General features: G+C 37.1%; 1 protein-coding gene across 3 annotated transcripts in view; it reads right to left on the bottom strand.

Moving 5' to 3' along the window:
• dock10 (dedicator of cytokinesis 10) overlaps positions 1-22,227 on the bottom strand; it is a 115,131-nt gene that overhangs the window by 79,473 nt on the left and 13,431 nt on the right. For all 3 annotated transcript variants that reach the window (XM_062060172.1, XM_062060173.1, XM_062060175.1), the window contains exons 2-9: positions 17,528-17,647; positions 17,192-17,281; positions 10,451-10,533; positions 9,303-9,375; positions 8,941-9,081; positions 5,131-5,265; positions 4,868-5,054; positions 4,637-4,722 (exon numbers count right to left, since the gene is read on the bottom strand). In XM_062060172.1, the coding sequence (XP_061916156.1) occupies positions 4,637-4,722; positions 4,868-5,054; positions 5,131-5,265; positions 8,941-9,081; positions 9,303-9,375; positions 10,451-10,533; positions 17,192-17,281; positions 17,528-17,647 (915 nt within the window). The remainder of the gene's footprint in view (positions 1-4,636; positions 4,723-4,867; positions 5,055-5,130; positions 5,266-8,940; positions 9,082-9,302; positions 9,376-10,450; positions 10,534-17,191; positions 17,282-17,527; positions 17,648-22,227) is intronic.

Below are 22,227 nucleotides of genomic sequence, written 5' to 3'. Positions count from 1 at the left end.
ACTACCCTATGAGGTTAGATTTGGTGGGTTTTTTTGAGGCCGTATAATCAGATCAAACCACCATGCTAATTATGCAATTCAGTCCCATCCCCACAATGAAAGTAAAACAGATTCGTGCAATTTATTTGAGTAATTTTTTGGTTAATATACATTTTACTTTATTTCCTATCTCAATTGATACAGTACCTATAGTTACATTGTTCTTTGTATAGATACTATACTAAAACGTGTGATCGAAAAAGGCTGATTGGCCGCAGTGTGTGAATGCGAGTGTGAATGGCGACTTGCCCAAGGTGTACGCCGTCTTCACACCGAGTGCAGCTGGGATAGGCTCCAGCACCCCAGCGACACAGACAGAGACAAGCGGCAGAAAATGAAAAGATGGATGGAAATTTGATAACATCTTTATGTAATTTAATTACATGTACTGTGGTCCCTCGCCACATCGCGCTTCAAATATTTCAGTTTTACCACGATGTGGATTTATTTGGGATTTTATGGTGTTTAATTAAGCATATTTCAGGGTTTTCTAAAGATTGCTGTGGCGATGGAGAGGTTGCTAGAGGCGTGGTCAATGTGACGTCATCATTTAATTTGTATAATCGGTGTTGATGCATATATTTTATTTAAAAAGGGTTAAACAAATTATTATTACATTTAAAAACAAACATGCTACTAATAATTAGTATTAACACATATGTTTTCCTATATTGTCTTGCTGTATTTTTCAGTTATCGCTGTACTTTTAGAATTTTTCTAATTTCCCAAAGACTTCTTCAATCCCTTTAGTGACTATTTTCTTTATTAAAAGCAACTTGCAGCAAATCTAGCATATGTTTCTGATGTTATTATGGGACATGTTTATTATCTGGGAGACTGACACAGGCATTTAGCTTTTCCACACACCATCCTGACTCACGGTTTCAACATTTGGTTCTTCTTAAAAGTGTATTAAATTACTTTCTGCAACCATTGGCCTTACCAATGTAAAGCGAGTGGAGACCATTTTGAGATAGCACTATAGCAATATCAGACAAGTGCTGCTTCGACTCTTTGTCTTGTTGTTAAACTTGCATGTGAACTTCTTTTTGGACAATTTTGCAGCCGAATACGCCAAATTCATATAACATGACATAGGCCAACGTATGACTCAGAGTCATATAACTTGGTTTATTGCGCAACAGCTATAAGGTGTAATGCAATCGCCGCTCATGTTAATTACCAAACCGTATCTTAGAATGGTAGGCTGAACAGCTATAAGGTAGGATGCAATTAATGCTCATGTTAATTACCAAATCGTAACTTAAAATGTTTGCTGCACATCTATACGGTATGATGCAATAGCTGCCCATGTTAATTACCAAACCGTAACTTAGAATGTTTGCTGAACAATTATAAGGTGTGATGCAATCGCCACTAATTAAGGAAGGATGTGACATCACAGATGACAAAAATTCAATATATATATTTAGAGTCGAGGTTTCTGTGGTTTATCCGTTATACAGTGCTCAATACCGGGGTAGAGCAGAATATACATTAGGTCAGGAAAAAACACAGAGGCTATATCATCCCTACAAGCCTGTTTCGCAGATTTCCCTGCTCTTCAGGGGATTCTCTCTCTCTCTCTCTCTCTCTCTCTCTCTCTCTCTCTCTCTCTCTCTCTCTCTCTCCAAAAAAGCTTAAAATTTGGCCAATTTTATGAAAATAAAAGTCACAATTTTATAAGAAAACTGTAAAATGTTGGCAATATTATGTATATATATATATATGTTATATATATGTTAGCTCTTCATTTATTTGCATGCTAATGTTAGCAAGCTAATGTTTTTTTTCTAGCATTTTAGCTAATACTGTACATTGTAAACCTAATACTCATGAATTTCGTTACTTGGCGCCATGTTACAAGTAGGCTTGCTGTTAGCATGTTGAGTTTTTATGCAAGCATTTTAGCTAATTAGCTAACCGTCTAATAAGTACGGCGGCTTCCGGCGACCCCCGGCCAGAGGTCCAGGGCACAGATAGCAGGCCCATCAAAATTTCCGGGGGAATTTTCAAGTGGGACACTGTACTGGTGTTTAGAGACTCTTTACTTCTGTTGTAGTTGCAGCAAGCCTGACGCCACACCTGCTTCGTGCTGCTGCTCAAACTGTTTTTTTTTTTCTCCTTAGAAGCCGCCACTGTCCTCTTAATAATTGCGCAATGCACATTTTGTCCACAGATATACATCTTGGATTGGATATATTAAAGTATGTCCTTATCACAAACCTGTACATGCCGCCTTGGCTCCAGACAATTCTAATGCGTATTTGCTTACGTCATCACAACATCCTGTTTTGGCAGTGCTGTTTCGGTTATTAAAGTCTTTTTTGGTGGCCGAATTTTCGGTGCGTCACTAGTCAATAGTGCACAAATAATAAGCCATACACATCCATTCAAACAATATACTGTATATCTTACATTTTTGCAATTTTTAATTTGCCGTGGCGGGGTGCCACAATCAATTACATGTCTGAGAAAGCCTGATATTCTACAGCATTTTTGCCCTAAATTAAGCATTTTCAATCATAAAAATGTCTAAATGAGCAAAAAAATATCAACACTACGTTAGTATTGGCCACTAGATAAGACAAAACCAATCAGATCACACTGTTCAGTATTGGCTCAGCCAATCATCATTACTATATTTGATTAAAATAATGTAAAGGTTAAAGTTAAAGTACCAATGATTGTCACACACACACTAGGTGTGGTGAAATTTGCCCTCTGCATTTGACCCATCCCCTTGATCACCCCGTGGGTTGGGAGGGGAACAGTGGGCAGAAGCGGTCATTTTTGGTGATTTAACCCCCAATTCCAACCCTTGATGCTGAGTGCCAAGCAGGGAGGTAATGGGTCCCATTTTTAAAGTCTTTGGTATGACTCGGCCGGGGTTTTAACTCACAACCTACCGATCTCAGGGCGGACACTCTAACCATTAGGCCACTGAGTAGGTGATTGAAGGATGTTATGTAATGTCGAGAGTGCCCCTTAATGATGTCTCAAAGGGCTGCACAAGCCACAACAACATCCTCAGCTCAGATAGAAGGTAGTAAACACGTTTTTTTATGATGTAGCTGTGGAAATATTCAATTTATAATAATAATTCTTACTTCGCAGAAGTTAATTTATTGTGATCATGTCCGGAACCAATTAACAAAGATAAACGAGGGACGACTGTATACGTAGTTGATTATCAAATAAGTTGTAAATCTAAGACGTAGTTGTTATAGTGTAGCCCCCGCAGGCACACAACATTGATACAACGTTGATTATACATACCTGTCCTGTAAAACTGACTTTGAAACAACGTTGCAAAATAGTTGTATTTGTAAAAGCTGGGTAAACGTTGGTGTCTTGATTGATCGATTGATTGCTTGATTGATTGAGAAGTTTATTGACATCTTAAAGAATTGAATTCATGTAATGCTTTAAAAAGGCAAATGGATGGCACAAAAAGCCAAAAGGCTTGTTTCCATTGTGGTCCATTGGATCCACGTTGTTAGTTGGGAAATGACCAAATTTCAAAGGTCAAATCAATGTCACAACATGACATTGAAAAAACGTTGTCAAAAAGCATGTTGTTTCAGCGTTATATTTGTGTTGCACAATACTGGTTGGAAAATCACCCAAACTCAATCGTCAAATCAACGTAAAAAGAACCCCAACATTTATTAACAGCATCAAAAAGTATGTTGTTTCAACGTTATGTTTGAGTTTCTCAACGTCATTATCAATTCAACAAGTTCTCAACGTTGTTTTAATGTCCTGTGCCTGCTGGGACATACACACAAAAATGAACAACATTGGATTTTTCAAAATAGGATAAATACATTACTTTTCATCTGGAAAAAGCATGTACATTACAAAAAAAACAAAAAAAGAGTCCTAATTTTACAAGAGAAAAGTTGTAATTTTCCATCCATCCATCCATTTTCTACAACTTGTCCCTCTTAGGGTCGCGCGGGGGTGGGGCGGGGGGGTGCAGAGCCTATCCCAGCTGCATTTGGCCAGAAGGCCGCGTACACCCTGACAAGTCCCCACCTCATCGCAGGGCCAACACAGATAGACAATCACTCACACTCATTTATGGTGCAAAAACTACAAATATTAGAATAGGAAAAAAGTACTGGTAATGAAATAAAATATGGTTATATTCATAATTTTAGAATATAATTGAAACACTTTTTTTTTTTCGAGAAAAAGAAGCAATATTACAAGAAAAAAGTTCTCATTTCAATGCCGTTTTAATTTTGCAAGAATAAAATAGTAATTTTGCAAGGAGAAAAATAGCAATATTGTACAAAAAACGTTTCATTTAAAATGAAGTTAAAATGTACAAGAATATAATTGTAAAAAGTAGCAATATTGGGTGAAAAAAGTTGCAATTTCATGACAAAAAAGAATTATATTACAGATATTATAAAAAAGATAAATTACAGATTTTATTGTAACTTTTTTTTAGCACATTGCAAATAAGTTATTGTACCATCACAAGGAGGTAAAAGTAATAATTTTTTTCTGATCAAATACATTTAAATACAATAATGGAGACAAAAACAGTGCAAAGAACGGTGAAAAGAACGGGAAAAAAGCCTACCTTAGCTAGCTCAGGATTAATGCCATTTTCCGTCGCATCTTCGTTTCCCTGCAAACAGCAGTCGCTCAAAGACAGGTCGAACACATCTGGAGGAAGAACAAACACCATTCAGTGTCTTGATCTGCTGTGCCAAAGGTCACGTATTCAGCAATACTGCTTCGTAATTACACACTTAAGTAGAGTCAATGACTAAATGAATGAAATGCAATAAGTCAAGCAACTATTTCTCACCCTGGCGATGGTCAGACAGGTCCAGACTCTTGCGGTCGGGAGCGGGTCCGTCGTGAGGCGTGATCTGCAAGATGCGCGTCAAGGTGCTGATCCACTCCTCCATGTCTTGCTCACTCTCCGCAGCCAGCACGAAGTATGTGACCTCGTTCATCTTCAGCTCGAAGGCATGCTTCCTCAGACGGTTATTCTTCAAGTCGGCATTTTATTATATGTTTATACCAAATGAACACAAAGAGTACACATTGTGATGATTTGTAGAATACCTGCACCACGCCGGTACATGAGTCGAGGAAGATGCAACCTTTGGGTTCCTTGGAGATCTTCTCGTCCTTGTAGAAGTTCATGATGTAGGAGTTGTCCGTCAACTGGGTCAGCTGGAAGTATCTCCTCTTGAATGACTGTGCAATGACATCATGGCTTAATGTTACATAGACCACAATCATGAGAGGGAACCTGTCAGGTTCAAACACTGATGACATCTATTAAACAAGACAAGAAGCAAATAATTAAACAGAGACAGAATTACATTTGGCTCAAATTGAGGAGAGACGTGTCTCAAGACGCTCTGGAGAAAGATTGTACGCCACGTCTTTTATTTGGACTTTCCCTGATTACATGGCAACAGCTTTTTCTGAGGGACGTGGGTGGTAAACAGCCATCGCCTTTGATTACAACAGTTCAAAAGAAAAGGTCGTAAAACAGTTCAAAGAAGATGTCGCAAAACAGTTCACAGAAAAAGTCGCCTTGAGGGGAGTCAGGCCCTACTTCCTCTCCGCTTTTGTAGTTCTTTGGTCAAGACAATATATTTCTGTTGATTACAATACATGAAAGAAACAGAACACATTCATGTTGCTTCATGTTGCTTCCCATCTTACACAGTGGAGTTTTACAAGCCTTTTGATTGGTAGGATTAAAGACAGCTTTTGTCCTCTCCCCGGGAACTCAATGTAACACAAAGTTTTGTGATAACTTAGATACAATTATTCTAACAGAACCAAATAGTAGTTTGCTGAAATTAACAAGAGCTTTTATGAGTAGAACCAAAATACTGCAGGATTCACCAAAAACTACATGCTTTTGTGGAGGCTTGGCACATATTGTAATTAATATAGTTTGTAGGAGGACCACCTTGAAACAGAGATTCTTAATCCCAATGGGACTTTTCGGTATACATAAAGGTAAAAAAACATCTATCCTGCCATTATTGCAATATGCTGCCTTGTTTTTGTCAGTGCACACACTGCTGACTGCAGAAATTCCACGATTTGGTTAGACAAACAAACACAATTCATAATTTTTACAGTTTTTTTTGTTTAACAATTCCACTGTCGCGGAGGTCTGTACTCTATTAATAGCTAATCTAGCACACTTAAGGCCAAAAAACATCAGGGCTATCAAACCATTAAAATATTAAATTAATTACATTGTCCATACTTAATTTATAATTAATCGCAAATGATAATCATCTTTGATAGGTGGACATTATCTTTAATTTTGCAAGAATAAAGTAGTAATTTTATGAGGTGAAAAAAAGCAATATCACACAAAATAGCAATAATTTATAATGTATGTTTAAGTTTAAAATGTACAAGTAGTTGTAAAAAGCTATATAGTGAGGAAAAAGCTGTAATTTCATAAGTAGTTTCATGAAAAAGAGGACTAATATGTTATACTAATATATCATTGACAGCTATTTTTAGTACACCTGAAGAAAAAAGTAGGGCTGTCAAACAATGTATTTACAGAATTGCATTTGTCCACAGTAAAGTCCAAATTAATCAAAAACATTTAAGTTTTGTATCTTTAAAAAGTGTTCTTTATCAAAATGTACATCCAACATGGGAATAGACAAATATACATAGGTAAGTGTTTGTTTATTAAACATTATGTTTTTTATCAGCTCAACACACCAAAGACCATCATCGATTCACATCTCAATCGCAATTTTTATTCATTCCGATTCCTAATTAATGCATAATTTTTCAATAAAAAAAACAACACCTTATACCATTTTTAGGCCATCTCTCGCTGCATGTATACATCATACGTCAGCAGCAAAGAGTAGCTTTTGTAACTTGTAACCTGTTTTGAAAAGGTTTTAGGAATTTTTTTTATACCAAATAACATATTGCGAGAATCGGTTTGAATCGAAAATCCATTCTCAATCAAATCGTCACCCCAAGAATCGGAATCAAATTGAATCGTGAGTTGTTGTAAGATTCACATACAGTACATACAAACTCGAGGTGGAAATGTTGGGCACCTAACGATTTAATTTAATTAAGATTGTCCAGGCTTATGATTCGATTCAGAATCGATTCTCGTAATATATTATGTAGTATATACATTATGATAAAACCTTTTCAAAACAGATTACGGGTTACCAAAGCTCCTCTTGTCTGCTAATGTTCAACTTATACATGCAGTGTTTTGGCCTAATAAACTTATTTTCAAAAACATATTTACAAAAATCACAGAATGTTAATCAATCTAATAAAATCAAATACAGCAACCTAAACTATAACCCGATACCAGTTTCACAATACTTAGGGTAGTAATTTACAAAGCAATTGAGAAGACATACAAATACAATAATTAATTAATTAAGTACAATACAATGTTAAAGAAAAAGAAAAAAACTAAAATTAATAAAAACAACAGTATCAGTAAAAATAATAATTGTATTAATAATGGCTGTTTAATATTTTTAATCCAAAAATGTATTCTTAATAAAAAGGCAACAACTTTTATTTTTTTTATTCTTGAAAATGACGAATCGATTTAGAATCCCATTTTGGATCTGAATCGATAGGAATTTGGATGTGAGTCACCCCTACTGTAAACTATCTATATGTGTTTTGCTTTATAGTGGGGATAGAAAAGCAAGCCCAAATAAGCAACCTCGCGTAAAAAAAACCCACATCCCACAGCTTGTAATACGCGGACTTTGCAACACTGATGCTACTAACAGCTAAAACAGTGGATGTAAATACTACAGATGTCTGATAATGGCTTTTTTGCCGATATCCGATATTCCGATATTGTCCAACTCTTAATTACCGATTCCGATATCAACCGATACCGATATATACAGTCGTGGAATTAACACATTATTATGCCTAATTTTGTTGTGATGCCCCGCTGGATGCATTAAACAATGTAACAAGGTTTTCCAAAATAAATCAACTCAAGTTATGGGAAAAAAAATGCCAACATGGCACTGCCATATTTATTATTGAATTCACAAAGTGCATTATTTTTTTTAACATGCCTCAAAACAGCAGCTTGGAATTTGAGACATGAGAGGTTGAGGTGGGCGGGGTTTGGGGGGGGGTTGAGGTGAAGGGCTAGGGGTAGCGGAGGGTGTATATTGTAGCGTCCCATAAGAGTTAGTGCTGCAAGGGGTTCTGGGTATTTGTTCTGTTGTGTTTATGTAGTGTTTATGTTGTGTTACGGTGCGGATGTTCTCCCAAAATGTGTTTGTCATTCTTGTTTGGTGTGGCGCGTATTTGTAACAGTGTTAAAGTTGTTTATACGGCTACCCTTAGTGTGACCTGTATGGCTGTTGACCAAGTATGCTTGCATTCACTTGTGTGTGTGTGAAAAGCCGTAGATATAATGCGATTGGGCCGGCACGCAAAGGCAGTGCCTTTAAGGGTTATTGGCGCTCTGTACTTCTCCCTACGTCCGTGTACCACTCCGTACAGCGGCGTTTTAAAAAGTCATAAATTTTACTTTTTGAAACCAAAACCGATAATTTCCGATATCACATTTTAAAGCATTTATCGGCCGATAATATCGGACTGCCGATATTATCGGACATATCTAGGAAATACATTTGATCTCGTGGAGAGAGCGACTTTCCAGGGCTTCCAAGCTAAATTTGTAACTTTTTCTTTATCCATTTCCGCTCTCGATCAGATACTGTGACATAACATCAGCTGGAACTGAGGGTCATACAGGACGCACGTTAAAATAGTGCCGTTAAAGGCAACGTTCCCTAACTCATTATTAGCGCGCCAACTTTGACAGCCGTAAAAAAAAGTGAAGGACAAAGGAGAATTGATCCTCACCCGCACAGTGATACTATTGTTGACAGTGCTGTTAAAGTTGCCTTTGTATAGCCAGCCTGACCGAAACACTCCAACTCCTCCTCCACCTCCACCGCCTCCTCCTCCACCACCTCCTTTAGACGAGGACAGGGAGGTGGTGTCCTGCAGAAAGACAAGTAAAGTACAACCGCCCATTCAGCAAATCAATACAATAGAAGTCGGCCATTTGTCAAATGATGCGCATCAACACTGATGAGCTGACTTGAGTATGTCGTAACAGCGTGAAGGCTTCAACATAAACCGATTTGAGAATCATAATGTTTGCCGCCCGTAATGCATTCACTCTAAAAGGAATTTGTCAGAAGACAGAAGACATTACCGACCTCATCTTTGTCCAGGTCCTCATGGTCGATCTCAAACGAGTGAGAAGGCAGCTTCTCCGCTTTGTACAATTTCCTATGCAGGACAAAAGCAGGAGACAATATTGACGTGGAACTCTGGTGATAAAGTATGCAAAGACTTAACTCAATGAATCCTCTCGAGTGGCTCCCTGGCGTCACCGAGTAAACAATAGATAAACCGTAGGTTTTCTTTGTGTGCAAGGATCACCGCGTTGGTCCGGGGAAGACATCTCTGCTAAAGGTCACGTGGTGGTAAAAGCTGTCTAAAATAATCGCCGCAGCCGGAGGATTTGCGGCCACGGCGGGCTGACGCAGGAATGCTCCAACTGGCTGATGCACAACGCTACAGTCAAATGTTTGCAGAAAAACCACCAAATGCATACAGTAACTGCTTATTCCCGGTGTCACATTGTTTACACACCACTTCGCATCACTAAGAAAGAATTTAAGTTAGGTTTGACTCGCATAAATGTGTATATTTTTCTATCCATTTGGCTTGGAAAGGGAAGACTGCAAAAAGTGCAATCCAAGCCTGCTACAATGCTAAAATAAATGACCTACTTTAGATATTCTCCTGTAGTAGACATTTGTTTTTGGTCTATTTCATTTGTCACAGTTACACATTTGTCCTGTTATGCAAAACACTAATGTCCACTGCAGAGGATGCCGGTTCTCAGGGGGTTAAAGGTCCCATAGTGTAATAAGTCTCAGAGGCCCCACAATAGTGCATTAGATGTGTGTTGTCCATAATATAGCCTTGATGCTGGAATTTAGATGGTGTATAAGTGCTTTTAGAAAGCCCTTCTGGTAAATAGGCTGGTTTTTATAGATAACATTTTAAATATGAACATTTAACTCTAAAACATCTTTGTATCTTGCTTTAAGTGCACTTCCTGTTAAATTTAAAGGTCATGTGAAGTGATAGTGGCAACCCATGGGATAGCGGGCGGACATTCCTGTGGTTGAGACTGTCGGTCTGTTCGGGATCAGCACCATCTCAGAACCAATTCGCCTTATTCGAATGACTCAATGACCTCCCGCTCTGGTACTCCTGTTTTTTTCTCCCATTGACCCCGGCCGCCATCTTTGACCAGCTTCATCTCTAGAAGGAAATTTCAATTGCATGTTACCTTGGCAGCAGGCGGTAGTCTCCAGCATAGTCGTCGTACTTGAACTGGACCACGTTCAGATCCGAGTTGTAATACTTGCAGGCCTGAAGGAGAGGGTAGAACAGGATTAAAAATGGACGTTCACAAAGATCTGTATTCTCTCTTGTACTTAAGTGAAAAAAGCAGGGCAGTTGTGCAGAATCGTCCTCCACAAATTACATCTGTCATTGCGCGATTTCATGCACGATGCGCACCCTTAAAAGTGGGCATTCCCAATCAAATCCGGGTCTTCACATACTCCTTGCGTTTCTGAGGCTGCAATAAGTCCAGCGCACCTTCAGTTCAAGGATTTTATCAGCTAAGGGGGATTTGTGCTGCAGCAAGTCTTTGAATTGTGATGAGATTGAAAAAGATGCCACAGTGGACTTTTATTACAGTGGCGGAAAAGGCACTACTGGGACACAAGCCGATGAAGGATCGCCTCACACTGCTAGTATGTGTTAGCGCTAGCAGCGACTGTAAGGTGAAGCCACTGCTAGTTTATCACTCCCATAGTGTTCAACAATGGCAGAAATATTTGCAGACACAAGGTAAACTTGTTTTCCTTTTTTGTTTTTTTTATTGTAGCAACATAGTGGTTAACGTTTTGGAGCGCACCGACGGGACTTTTGTGTGTGTGTTGACATTTAAGCTTGCTGTAATATATAAAAAAAGAGATTGTTGAGCCATTATCCTCTAGTTCAGGGGTCGGCAACCCAAAATGTTGAAAGAGCCATATTGGACCAAAAAAACAAAAACAAATCTGTCTGGAGCCGCAAAAAATTAAAAGCCATATTACATGTGTCATGAGATATACATTTAATTAAGAGGACTTAAAGGAAACTAAATTAGCTCAAATATAGCTACAAATTAGGCATAATGATGCAATATGTACATATAGCTAGCCTAAATAGCATGTTAGCATCGATTAGCTTGCAGTCATGCAGTGACCAAATATATCTGATTAGCACTTCACACAAGTCAATAACATCAACAAAACTCACCTTTGTGCACTCATGTACAACGTTAAAAGTGTGGTGGACAAAATGAGACAGAAAAAGAAGTGGCATAAAACACGTCCTAGAAAGTCGGAGAAAGTTATGCATGTAAACAGACTATACGGTGAGTTCAAGGACCGCCAAAATAAGTAGGACAAAACGGCGCTCGCCAAATACCTGAATCAGTGAAGCATATTTAATATAAACAGTGTGATTTATAACAATTACGGAGGTTTGTGTCATGTTTGTCCTCCTACAGAAACCATACTAAAACAAAAAAATTGATTTTTTTTCCCCTCATCTTTTTCCATTCTTCATACATTTTTGAAAAATCTCCAGAGAGCCACTAGAGCGGCGCTAAAGAGCCGCATGCGGCTCTAGAGCCGCGGGTTGCCGACCCCCGCTCTAGTTATATTGGTTTGATATATATATATATATATATATATATATATATATATATATATATATATATATATATATATATATATATATATATATATAGTCAAGGTTTCTGTGGTTTATCCGTTATACAGTGCTCAATATAGGGGTAGAGCGGAATATACGTTAGGTCAGGAAAAACACAGAGGCTATTTCACCCCTACAAGTCTGTTTCGCAGGTTTCCCTGCTCTTCAGGGGATTTTATAAAATTAGGCTGCACGCCAGTGCAAAGATGAGTGAGGAGAGTACCAGCGGTGTGCTCGGCGGCCAATTTCGCTGTAAAACGCTCTTCGACGGAACTTTTGAGAAAACTAAGGTAGTTTGTACAGTGACAAACTTTCTTATCATCGTAGCACATCAAGTTTAACTTCAGGAGAGTTCCCTCAGGAACTCTCCTGAAGGAATCAATAAAGTACTATCTAGCTATCTAAATCTCGATGCAAAACATGTACTTGAGGATGCCGCGAGCAAAAATGCTGGCACAAACGCTACAAACAAAGGACGGCAAACAACACTGGCTGACTTTACCCGCGTCAATTTTGTCAACAAGAGTACTTCAGATAAGTTATATAATGATTTGCAGAATGGATAGCCACTGCATGTTGGCCACTGAACATCGTTGTAGACCAAGGACTGCAAGATGTCATGTGACTCCTCGCACCAACTACCTTCGAGGGGGACAATTACAACAAGGATAAAAAAAACTGTACTGCACACACAAGAGCAGAAAGTTATAACTATTGGCTGATTTATTTCGCTTACCGGAGACCAGTGGACCTCGGTAAGTACACTGCAAAAACTGAAATCTAGGTAAGATTAAATATCTCAAATAAGGGTGATATTTGCTTTTTTTCTGTCTGATAAGATAATTATTCTCACTAAGCAGATTTTATGTTAGAGTGTTTTACTTGTTTTAAGGGTTTTGGTCCTAAATTATCTCAGTAAGATATTACAGCTTGTTGCTGAGATTTGATGACCTATATTGAGTAAAACATGCTTGAAACTGGAATATCAACTGTTGCAAAGGTGTGTCATCAACACTCACAAGTATAAAACTACTTTTTTAAAGTAATAATTTCTTATTTCAAGCATGAAAAAAAAAAATTATGACTTTGACATAATTGTGTCCCATAATTAAAACAGATGACAGCCAAATGGACTTTGCTGTTTTATTTTCAATGAAACAATAGAAAACACATACTCATATAGTTGTACAGTTGGTGTTACGTTCCACGTAGTGGTGGTTTGTTTGTTTTGTGTTTCTTCTTCTATTGTTTGTACAGGTCACACTCAATCACTGCTTCTGCTGCCAATCAACTGGTTCCTATTCCCAGTTGCTCCTCATTTCACCTGTAGATCCACCATTCATCCTCCTGTGCTGCTTAAAACCACCTGCTCACCACTGGATGAGGTGGATTTCTTTTTCTGACATGCTGTGTGAAGCTTTGAGAGACGCTACTTTGTCTTTGACGCTACTTTGTTTTGTAATCATTTTTGTTAAGCTCTTTGCTAAACTTGTGCCACCTGTTTTTTTGTCTTCCTTTTTGTTTTACCTTTCAACTTTTGTAAGTATCTGCAGCCTAGTCTTGGGAAAGGTTAGACAGAGGCCTCTATACACTACACACGTAGGATTTGTTTGTGTATAGAGACACCAGGCTTAGTGGTGGCTGTCACCCTTGTATGTTTTGGACCCCTCTTTGGCTAGAGTAGGTTTTCGGTTTATGCTAATTAAATAGCTTTAGTTAGTCAGCTTACCTTTCTTTTTTAGAGGTGTATTTTGGTATGTTTTGTTCATTTCTTTGACAGCACCTGTATTCCCAAGCTAGGCTAGTGTTGTGTCTTGTTGTAACCCCCCACCCCCATGGTTACTTTTCAATAACACTAGTTTTTGTTTTAAATTCTTGGCTTCGGTGTCTTTAATTTACAACTCATTTGGTTTATACACTTTTATGTTGCGTTCCCCTACGATCCCTAGACTCTGAGCCATCTGGCAACGTAACAGTTGGCACAGTACAGTAAACTGACATTTAATATTTAAACATTTGACATTTCTAACAATTTTGAACAGAAATAGTTCATGCACATTCAGATGAATTCTTCAAAATGACAATTAAAAAATTTTTGGCCGGGGGCCGGACTGTATATATGCGCACTAATTGACTGAAAGAGCATGCACTTGGCGCGATGATGTCATGTTATCGATGGAAAAATGCATTTTTAGAACATATGATTTGCCTGAGCGGCTAGTAGACCCCGAGAGTAACAAGCAGTTGCCTTGTTGCCTTTCCATTAGGAACAATAAATTAGTTTTTAGTATAAGTTTGCTGGTTTCAAGAAATGTAATGCCGAGCGCATATCATTATGTCAAGACAAAGGCACTAGCGTTTACTTAATTTAAGAATATTTTTCAACATAATGATCAAAAATTTCTCTTTTTATTTTTTTTCTACCAAGAAAAGTGCACTTGTTATTAGTGACAATATAATTATTTTTAAGTATTTTTGGGTTCATTGAAGTTAGCTAATTTTACTTGTTTTGGAAAGTCTTGACAAGCCAAATGTTCTTGTTCAAATGAGAAAAAAAAACAGCACAATATTTCGCATGATTAAGAATTCCAGTCCAAAAACATGGAAGGCTGTTTTTTTTTGTTTGTTTGTTTGTCGCCACCACCACAAACGTCATGGAGCAGAAACCATCGACACTCCAGTTTTTGAACTGAAGGAAACTCTGATATATATATATATATATATATATATATATATATATATATATATATATATATATATATATATACATATATATACATATATATATATATATATATATATATATATATATATATATATATATATATATACATATATATATATGTATATATATGTATGTATGTATATATATATATATATATATATATATATATATATATATATATATATATATATATATATATATATATATATATATATATATATATATATATATATATATATATATATATATATATATATATATATATATATATATATATATATATATATATATATATATATATATATATATATATATATAAGTGGCGTGCAGTCACTAGAGGCAGGGGAGGCACGGCCTCACCTGCCATCATGGAAAGAAAAAAAAAAGAAAAAAGAAAAAAATAATAATTAAATTGTTATATGTATTCAGTGATTATACTAAAGTTATTTTCCATTTAACTTCACCAGTTTTAGATTATTTTTATTTTTATTTTCACATTTGCCGTTCAAATACTGAGAAGAGACGGTACGGTGATCAGCAGCCAGTTGAGGCACGTCACTGATTTGTGCCTCAACATGGATTGTGCGCAATGACTCGGCTAACTGCTGGCCTGCTGTGCAGTGAGACCGTATTGCTATATGAGTTATATTATACATTTCCATAGTTTAGTTAGCTGAGGTATATAATGTACAGTGTATTTTGTCAACAACTGTATGTGTGTAAAGTGCTGAGCATTCATAAAACTGCTGCGAAGACACACTGTGTGAGGCTCGTCTCATAACCCCGCCTCCTGGTGCCAAGCAGGATGCACCCCCGACGGGAGCGCCGCGGCCACACCAACCAAAGCCCACACCCAAACCCTCCACGTGCAAGACCGAATCCACCCAAAAAAAGTCACTTAACAAGAAGCCAGAAAGTGCAAAAACAACAATGCTCGCGCTGCAGGAGCCGCGAACGACCGCAGGGACACAACATTGGGTACACCTGCACTGCAGGTTCATATGTTTGTAAATCTGACTGTGATGATGCAGTCGTGCCTCACCAGACATTAACCTCACCGCACGCCACTGATATATATATATATATATATATATATATATATATATATATATATATATATATATATATATATATATATATATATATATATATATATATATATATATATATATATATATACACACACACATATATATACATATATAAACATGTCCAAACTACGACTCCTGGGCAAAGTGCTCGCGAGACATCACAAGTTCAACAAGCAGTTTGGCCGCAGCGTGTTTTTGCCTGCATTTAACACTTTGTGGTCTGAAATGATGTGATATTGCCGCCCTTTAGAAGGCAAAGATAGATGTCATGTCAATGACCATGAGTTTTAGTTAAACCTGAGCACAGCATCAATATATATGACCCAATCCAAACAACTTTCCTCACTCATGGTGTAAATCAACTATAACCAACAAATAAGGTCAACACACGGTCGTGTTTGGCGCATTTTAGCAGCTTGACATTTCTAATTGATTACAAAACTTCAACGAGTCATCAGGGAAGTAAACAAGGTAGGAGTCAAACTTTCACATACTCTTAATATTGTCGTCAGGGTCTGATGTGGGGGGTTGTTAAAGTCGAAGTAGTTAAAGTTAAAGTTGAAGTAGTTAAAGTTGGGTGTTGTTCAGTCTGTTGGAGTGTGCTTCAATCAATGCAAACTGAAGAGTTGTTTTGTACAAATGAATGTTGTTACGTCACAATCAACGCTCTGCTGTGTGGCATAAAAATTGTCGCAACGTGTGTATTTGTGGTGCGCGCACATCCATAGAACAGCGTATTTGTGATTGTTTGCGAATAGTGCTTCACTGCAGTTTGTACTGTATTCTTACACATTTGGCAAACGTTCCTCTTCAATTTGGTATGAAAAATAATATGCAGACTTAAAGCATTGCGATCGCAGATTACGTGTAAAAACAGCTGTGTAAATGTGACCACAGATCACTCTGAGACAGCAAACAGTTGTAAGAAATAATAATAAAAACAACTGAAGTTAGTGTTCCACTGTATAATGTAGCATCTCTCAATTGATTGGATTGACTTTTTTTAACAGTTAATATCAAAATGCCAACGGTCATGCTCCAAACAAGTGAAACAAAATTTAATCCCCAGAGTTACATCCATCACACTATTGTAGCGTGCACACACACACACACACACACACACACACACACAAACTACATCACCATGACAACCCATATACAAATGAAAAGCACTGCCTGGATTGATACAGCCTTTTAAACTTTTAAAGTTTATATTTTCTATGGCTTTCAATTACAATTACAAGTGTTAGTAAAACCACACGTTACACATTTTTTACAAAGCCGAAAAAAGGCGTTATGGCGTCATTAGTAATGAGTCCGCCTTCATTCCCGACTTATACGAATAAGAAAAACGTGTGTAACTTCCAGCGCAAACGTGAGAATAAGGCCCAAAATGCATTGGGTTTGAAAGAAGCCCATAGAAACACATCAGAATGCATCTGACCTGTCTGACCAGCAGACATTCAGCCTGGAGCTCTGCACCCTCAGGAACAGCTGACCTGAGAGTCCTTCTCTCTTGGGGCACTGTGGATACCTGCAGGGATGAGAGAGAGGAGAGGAGAGGCGTTACCATGGCAGCAGCTGCACAAAAAGGGGTATTGTTAGCATCTATTCCTTCATTCAGCTTTTGGTCCCGTAAAAAGCAACTGGAGTGCAAATGGAGGACCTAGGTCCACATTTTGACACATTGCCACATTATACAGTGATGTTGTGTTCTACAAGGGAATTTCCTCTCACACTCTTTGAAAGCCATATGATGATCTGATTAGACTGCACTTACTGTGAAATCATTGTCAGGAAACAGAAGCAGCTCTCGAAGAGGGTCTTCCTTCAGCTCAGCTCCCAGTTCGGAGATGACAGCCTCATAGTCAAGGGGATCAATCAGCCTGGGCTTCTCTTGCTGCAAAGCAAAACAAAAGCCATATTAGTAAGTTGTGGTATACTCAAGGGGTTTTGTGCAGATCTTCAGCTGTACAATACATAAATAAGGCACAGGCTCTTGTATTGGAAGCAGACTGCTTACAGTATACAACCCCTGGCAAAAATGATGGACTCACCGGCTTGGAGGATGTTAACTCAGTTGTTTAATTTTGCAGAAAAAACCAGACATTTCAAAAGGCAACTTATTGGCTTTGAGAAACACAAAGACATCAAGAAAATAAATTGTGGTATTCAGTAACAGTTTCATTTTCTGATCAAGCAGAGTGAAAACAACTGTGGAAACTGACTACAAAATTATGGAATCATGCAAAACACTACAATACACCACTAGTAGTACTTTGTTGCACCACCTCTGGCTTTTATAACAGATTGCAGTCTCTAGTGCAGGGGTCACCAACGCGGTGCCCGCGGGCACCAGGTAGCCCGTAAGGACCAGATGAGTAGCCCGCTGGCCTGTTCTAAAAATAGCTCAAATAGCAGCACTTACCAGTGAGCTGCCTCTATTTTTTAAATGTTATTTATTTACTAGCAAGCTGGTCTCGTTTTGCTTGACATTTTTAATTCTAAGAGAGACAAAACTCAAATAGAATTTGAAAATCCAAGAAAATATTTTAAAGACTTGGTCTTCACTTGTTTAAATAAATTCATAATTTTTTTACTTTGCTTCTTATAACTTTCAGAAAGACAATTTTAGAGAAAAAATACAACCTTAAAAATGATTTTAGGATTTTTAAACACAAATACCTTTTTACCTTTTAAATTCCTTCCTCTTCTTTCCTGACAAATAAAATCAATGTTCAAGTAAATTTATTTTTTTTATTGTAAAGAATAATAAATACATTTTAATTTAATTCTTCATTTTAGCTTCTGTTTTTTCGACGAAGAATATTTGTGAAATATTTCTTCAAACCTATTATGATATAAATTCCAAAAAATTATTCTGGCAAATCTAGAAAATCTGTAGAATCAAATTTAAATCTTATTTCAGTCTTTTGAATTTCTTTTAAAATTTTTGTTCTGGAATATCTAGAAGAAATAATGATTTGTCTTTGTTAGAAATATAGCTTGGTCCAATTTGTTATATATTCTAACAAAGTGCAGATTGGATTTTAACCTATTTAAAACATGTCATCAAAATTCTAAAATTAATCTTAATCAGGAAAAATTACTAATAATGTTCCATAAATTCTTTTTTAAATTTTTAAAAAAAGATTAGAATTAGCTAGTTTTTCTCTTCTTTTTTTCGGTTGAATTTTGAATTTTAAAGAGTCGAAATTGAAGATAAACTATGTTTCAAAATTTAATTTTAATTTTTTTCGTGTTTTCTCCTCTTTTAAACCGTTCAATTAAGTGTAAATATCATTAATTATTAATAATAACATAGAGTTAAAGGTAAATTGAGCAAATTGGCTATTTCTGGCAATTTATTTAAGTTTGTATCAAACTGGTAGCCCTTCGCATTAATCAGTACCCAAGAAGTAGCTCTTGCTTTCAAAAAGGTTGGTGACCCCTGCTCTAGAGCATCTTCATCAATATTGCTCCAACTTTTTTTGATTGCTGTTGTAAGATCAGCTTTGCAGGTTGGAGTCTTGTCATGGACCATTTTCGTCACAGATTTTCAACTGATTTCAGATCCGGACTATTTGCAGGTCATGACATTGACCTCACAATATGTATCTTTCTTGAAGGAAAGTTTTTGATCAAGATGCATTAACATCTAGAAAACTGATGTCATCATCCCTGAACATCCTTTCGATTGATTGAGCAAGAAAAGTGTCCAAAATGTCAAAGTAAACTTGGTATTTATTGAAGATGTGATGAAAGACATCTTTCCGGTGCCATTACATGACATCGAACACTCATATAATCGATGACTGTGGAAATGTGCATGTTTTCTTCAGGGAGTCGTCTTCATAAATATCATTTGAACGGCTCCAAACGGAAGTTTTCAGCATCATCGCCTTTCCCAATGAAGCCATCACTGAATATGACTTTCATCCAGTCATCCATAGTCCATGATTGCATTTCCTTAGCTCATTGGAACCTTGTTTTTTTCTGTATAGATGTTAATGAAGGCTTTTATTTAGCTTGTCTGTATTTAAATCCCATTTCCTTCAAGCAGTTTCTTAGAGTTAGGTCACAGACAATGACTCCAGTTTATTCCCATTTGTTCTTTATTGGTCTTGCTGTGCATTTTCTGTTTTCAAGACATATTGCTTTAAGTTTTTCTGATTTGACCAGTATGCTTGCCTTTTACAACCTTCCCATGTTGTTTGTATTTGGTCCAGATTTTAGACACAGCTGACTGTGAACCTTAACAATCAACATCGTTTGCAACATTGCTTGATGAGTTACCTTCTTTAAAAAGTATGATAATCCTATCCTTTGTTTCAATTGACATCTCTTGTGTTATAGCCATGATTCATGTCAATCCAACTGGTGCAGCAGTTCTCCGAGGTGTGAAGACTCCTTTTTTTAACTGCAGACTAATGAACATTTTTAATCCGGTGCAGGTGCGAGCTTTCGAAATGAAAATGTACAGGGTGATCTCATAATGTTTTCCTCAGAATTGAGTGAATCCATTTCTTTTGCCACTCTGCTTGATCTAAAAATGAAAATGTTACTGACAATAACTTATATTCCTAATTTATCTTATGTTTCCTAAAGGCAGAAGGTTGCCGTTTGAAATGACTATAGTTTTGTGTCATGTCTGTTATCTGATTTTTTTCTACAAAAGTAAACAACTAAATGAACATCCTCCAACTGTGGTGATTTCATCATTTCTGCCAGGGGTTGTAAATTTGAGCCTGTGACACTAGAATGCAGCCATAGTGACAATGTGTGGTTTAAACATGGAAACAGTAAATGATCCCAAAAGGCAACACACAATCTGACCATTTTGGGGGAAAAGTAATTATCTCAACATTTCCTGTGCGGTGCTATGACATCATCAGGACCTAAAAACAGCGCACAGGAAGTACCCTGGTGGCTATTACCGCTGAAGGCAGGCGGCGACACACCCCGAAGCACTTGATGGTAGAGAGGCAAAATGATATAGTGTCGCGTCGCTGCAGTTTATCTACCATGATATGGTTGGAATTTCCTCGCTGTACAAGAATACATCATGCATACGCACAACAAGCAGACTGACGCATGATATGACGCCTAACTTGAACTGACACAGAGAAAAATGCAATCGTATCCTTTGGTTCTTACACTGACTTCAGTATACAGTACAGGCCAAACGTTTGGACGCACCTTCTCATTCAATGTGTTTTCTTTATATTCATGACTATTCAAATTGTAGATTGTCACTGAAGGCATCAAAACTATGAATGAACACATGTGGAGTTATGAACTTAACAAAAAAAGGTGAAATAACTGAAAACATGTTTTATATTCTAGTTTCTTCAAAATAGCCACCCTTTGCTCTGATTACTTTTTCGCACACTCTTGGCATTCTCTCGATGAGCTTCAAGAGGTAGTCAGCTGAAATGGTTTTCACTTCACAGGTGTGCTTGAAGCGCATCGAGAGAATGCCAAGAGTGTGCAAAGCAGTAATCAGAGGGTGGCTATTTTGAAGAAACTACAATACAAAACATGTTTTCAGTTATTTCACCTTTTTTTTTGTTAAGTACATAACTCCACATGTGTTCATTCATAGTTTTGATGCCTTCAGTGACAATCTACAATGTAAATAGTCATGAAAATAAAGAAAACACATTGAATGAGAAGGTGTGTCCAAACTTTTGGCCTGTACTGTACACATTAGCTACACATGTACAAAGCAGAGTCTGCTATTAAGAAGACAATTAACGTAAATGTTCTAACCCACAACAGCAACAGAACCAATGTTGTAATAGCATGAGGAGCAAATTGCTCAGCCTGCATTAATAGAGTTAGAGTTAGAGTTTGAGTTTATTTCGAACATGCAAGCATACAACATGATACATCACAATTTCCAGTTTCTCTTTTCAACATGTTCGAAAAGGAGTAGGAAGAAGCAGAGCTTATTTAATCCTACCCCTTTTCTTTACATAACAGTTGCTGAAACTTTTTTATTCACTTCCTGTTCTCAATTTATTCACAATAAACTCCATAGGTAATCACAATAAAAATAAATAAATAAATAATAGTAAGAATTTAATAATAATAATTGGTGAAGAAAGTCATATTTCATATGAAAATAGCGCTGATGAGTTTTATGCCAACAACAGTACAGCAAATGTAACACACAAGTTTCACACCAACAGCTAGGGTAGAGCAACTGACATTTTAAAGCGCATGCAGAGGTATATACAACTGCTGGATGCTGACCATTTATGATACTTCAAATACAGCAACAGCCTGTATCCGGAGGTTGCCTACAGCCACAACTGTTAATGTCAGTGTTGTTTTTTGATTTGCTGTTAATTGCATGCAAGCCTCAATTGGGGCTTAATTTTGTTGACTTATAATGTTCTTCTTAGTTATCGTGAACTACATCCTGTTTTCCCCTGACTAAAATGAGAAAAATACTAATCAAAACAAATGCACATT

This window comes from Entelurus aequoreus, linkage group LG10 (assembly GCF_033978785.1).
Source record: "Entelurus aequoreus isolate RoL-2023_Sb linkage group LG10, RoL_Eaeq_v1.1, whole genome shotgun sequence".
Classification (NCBI taxonomy): Eukaryota; Metazoa; Chordata; class Actinopteri; order Syngnathiformes; family Syngnathidae; genus Entelurus; species Entelurus aequoreus.
The sequence above is the reverse complement of the archived record's forward strand: the minus strand, read 5'-3'. Positions and strand labels throughout refer to the sequence as shown.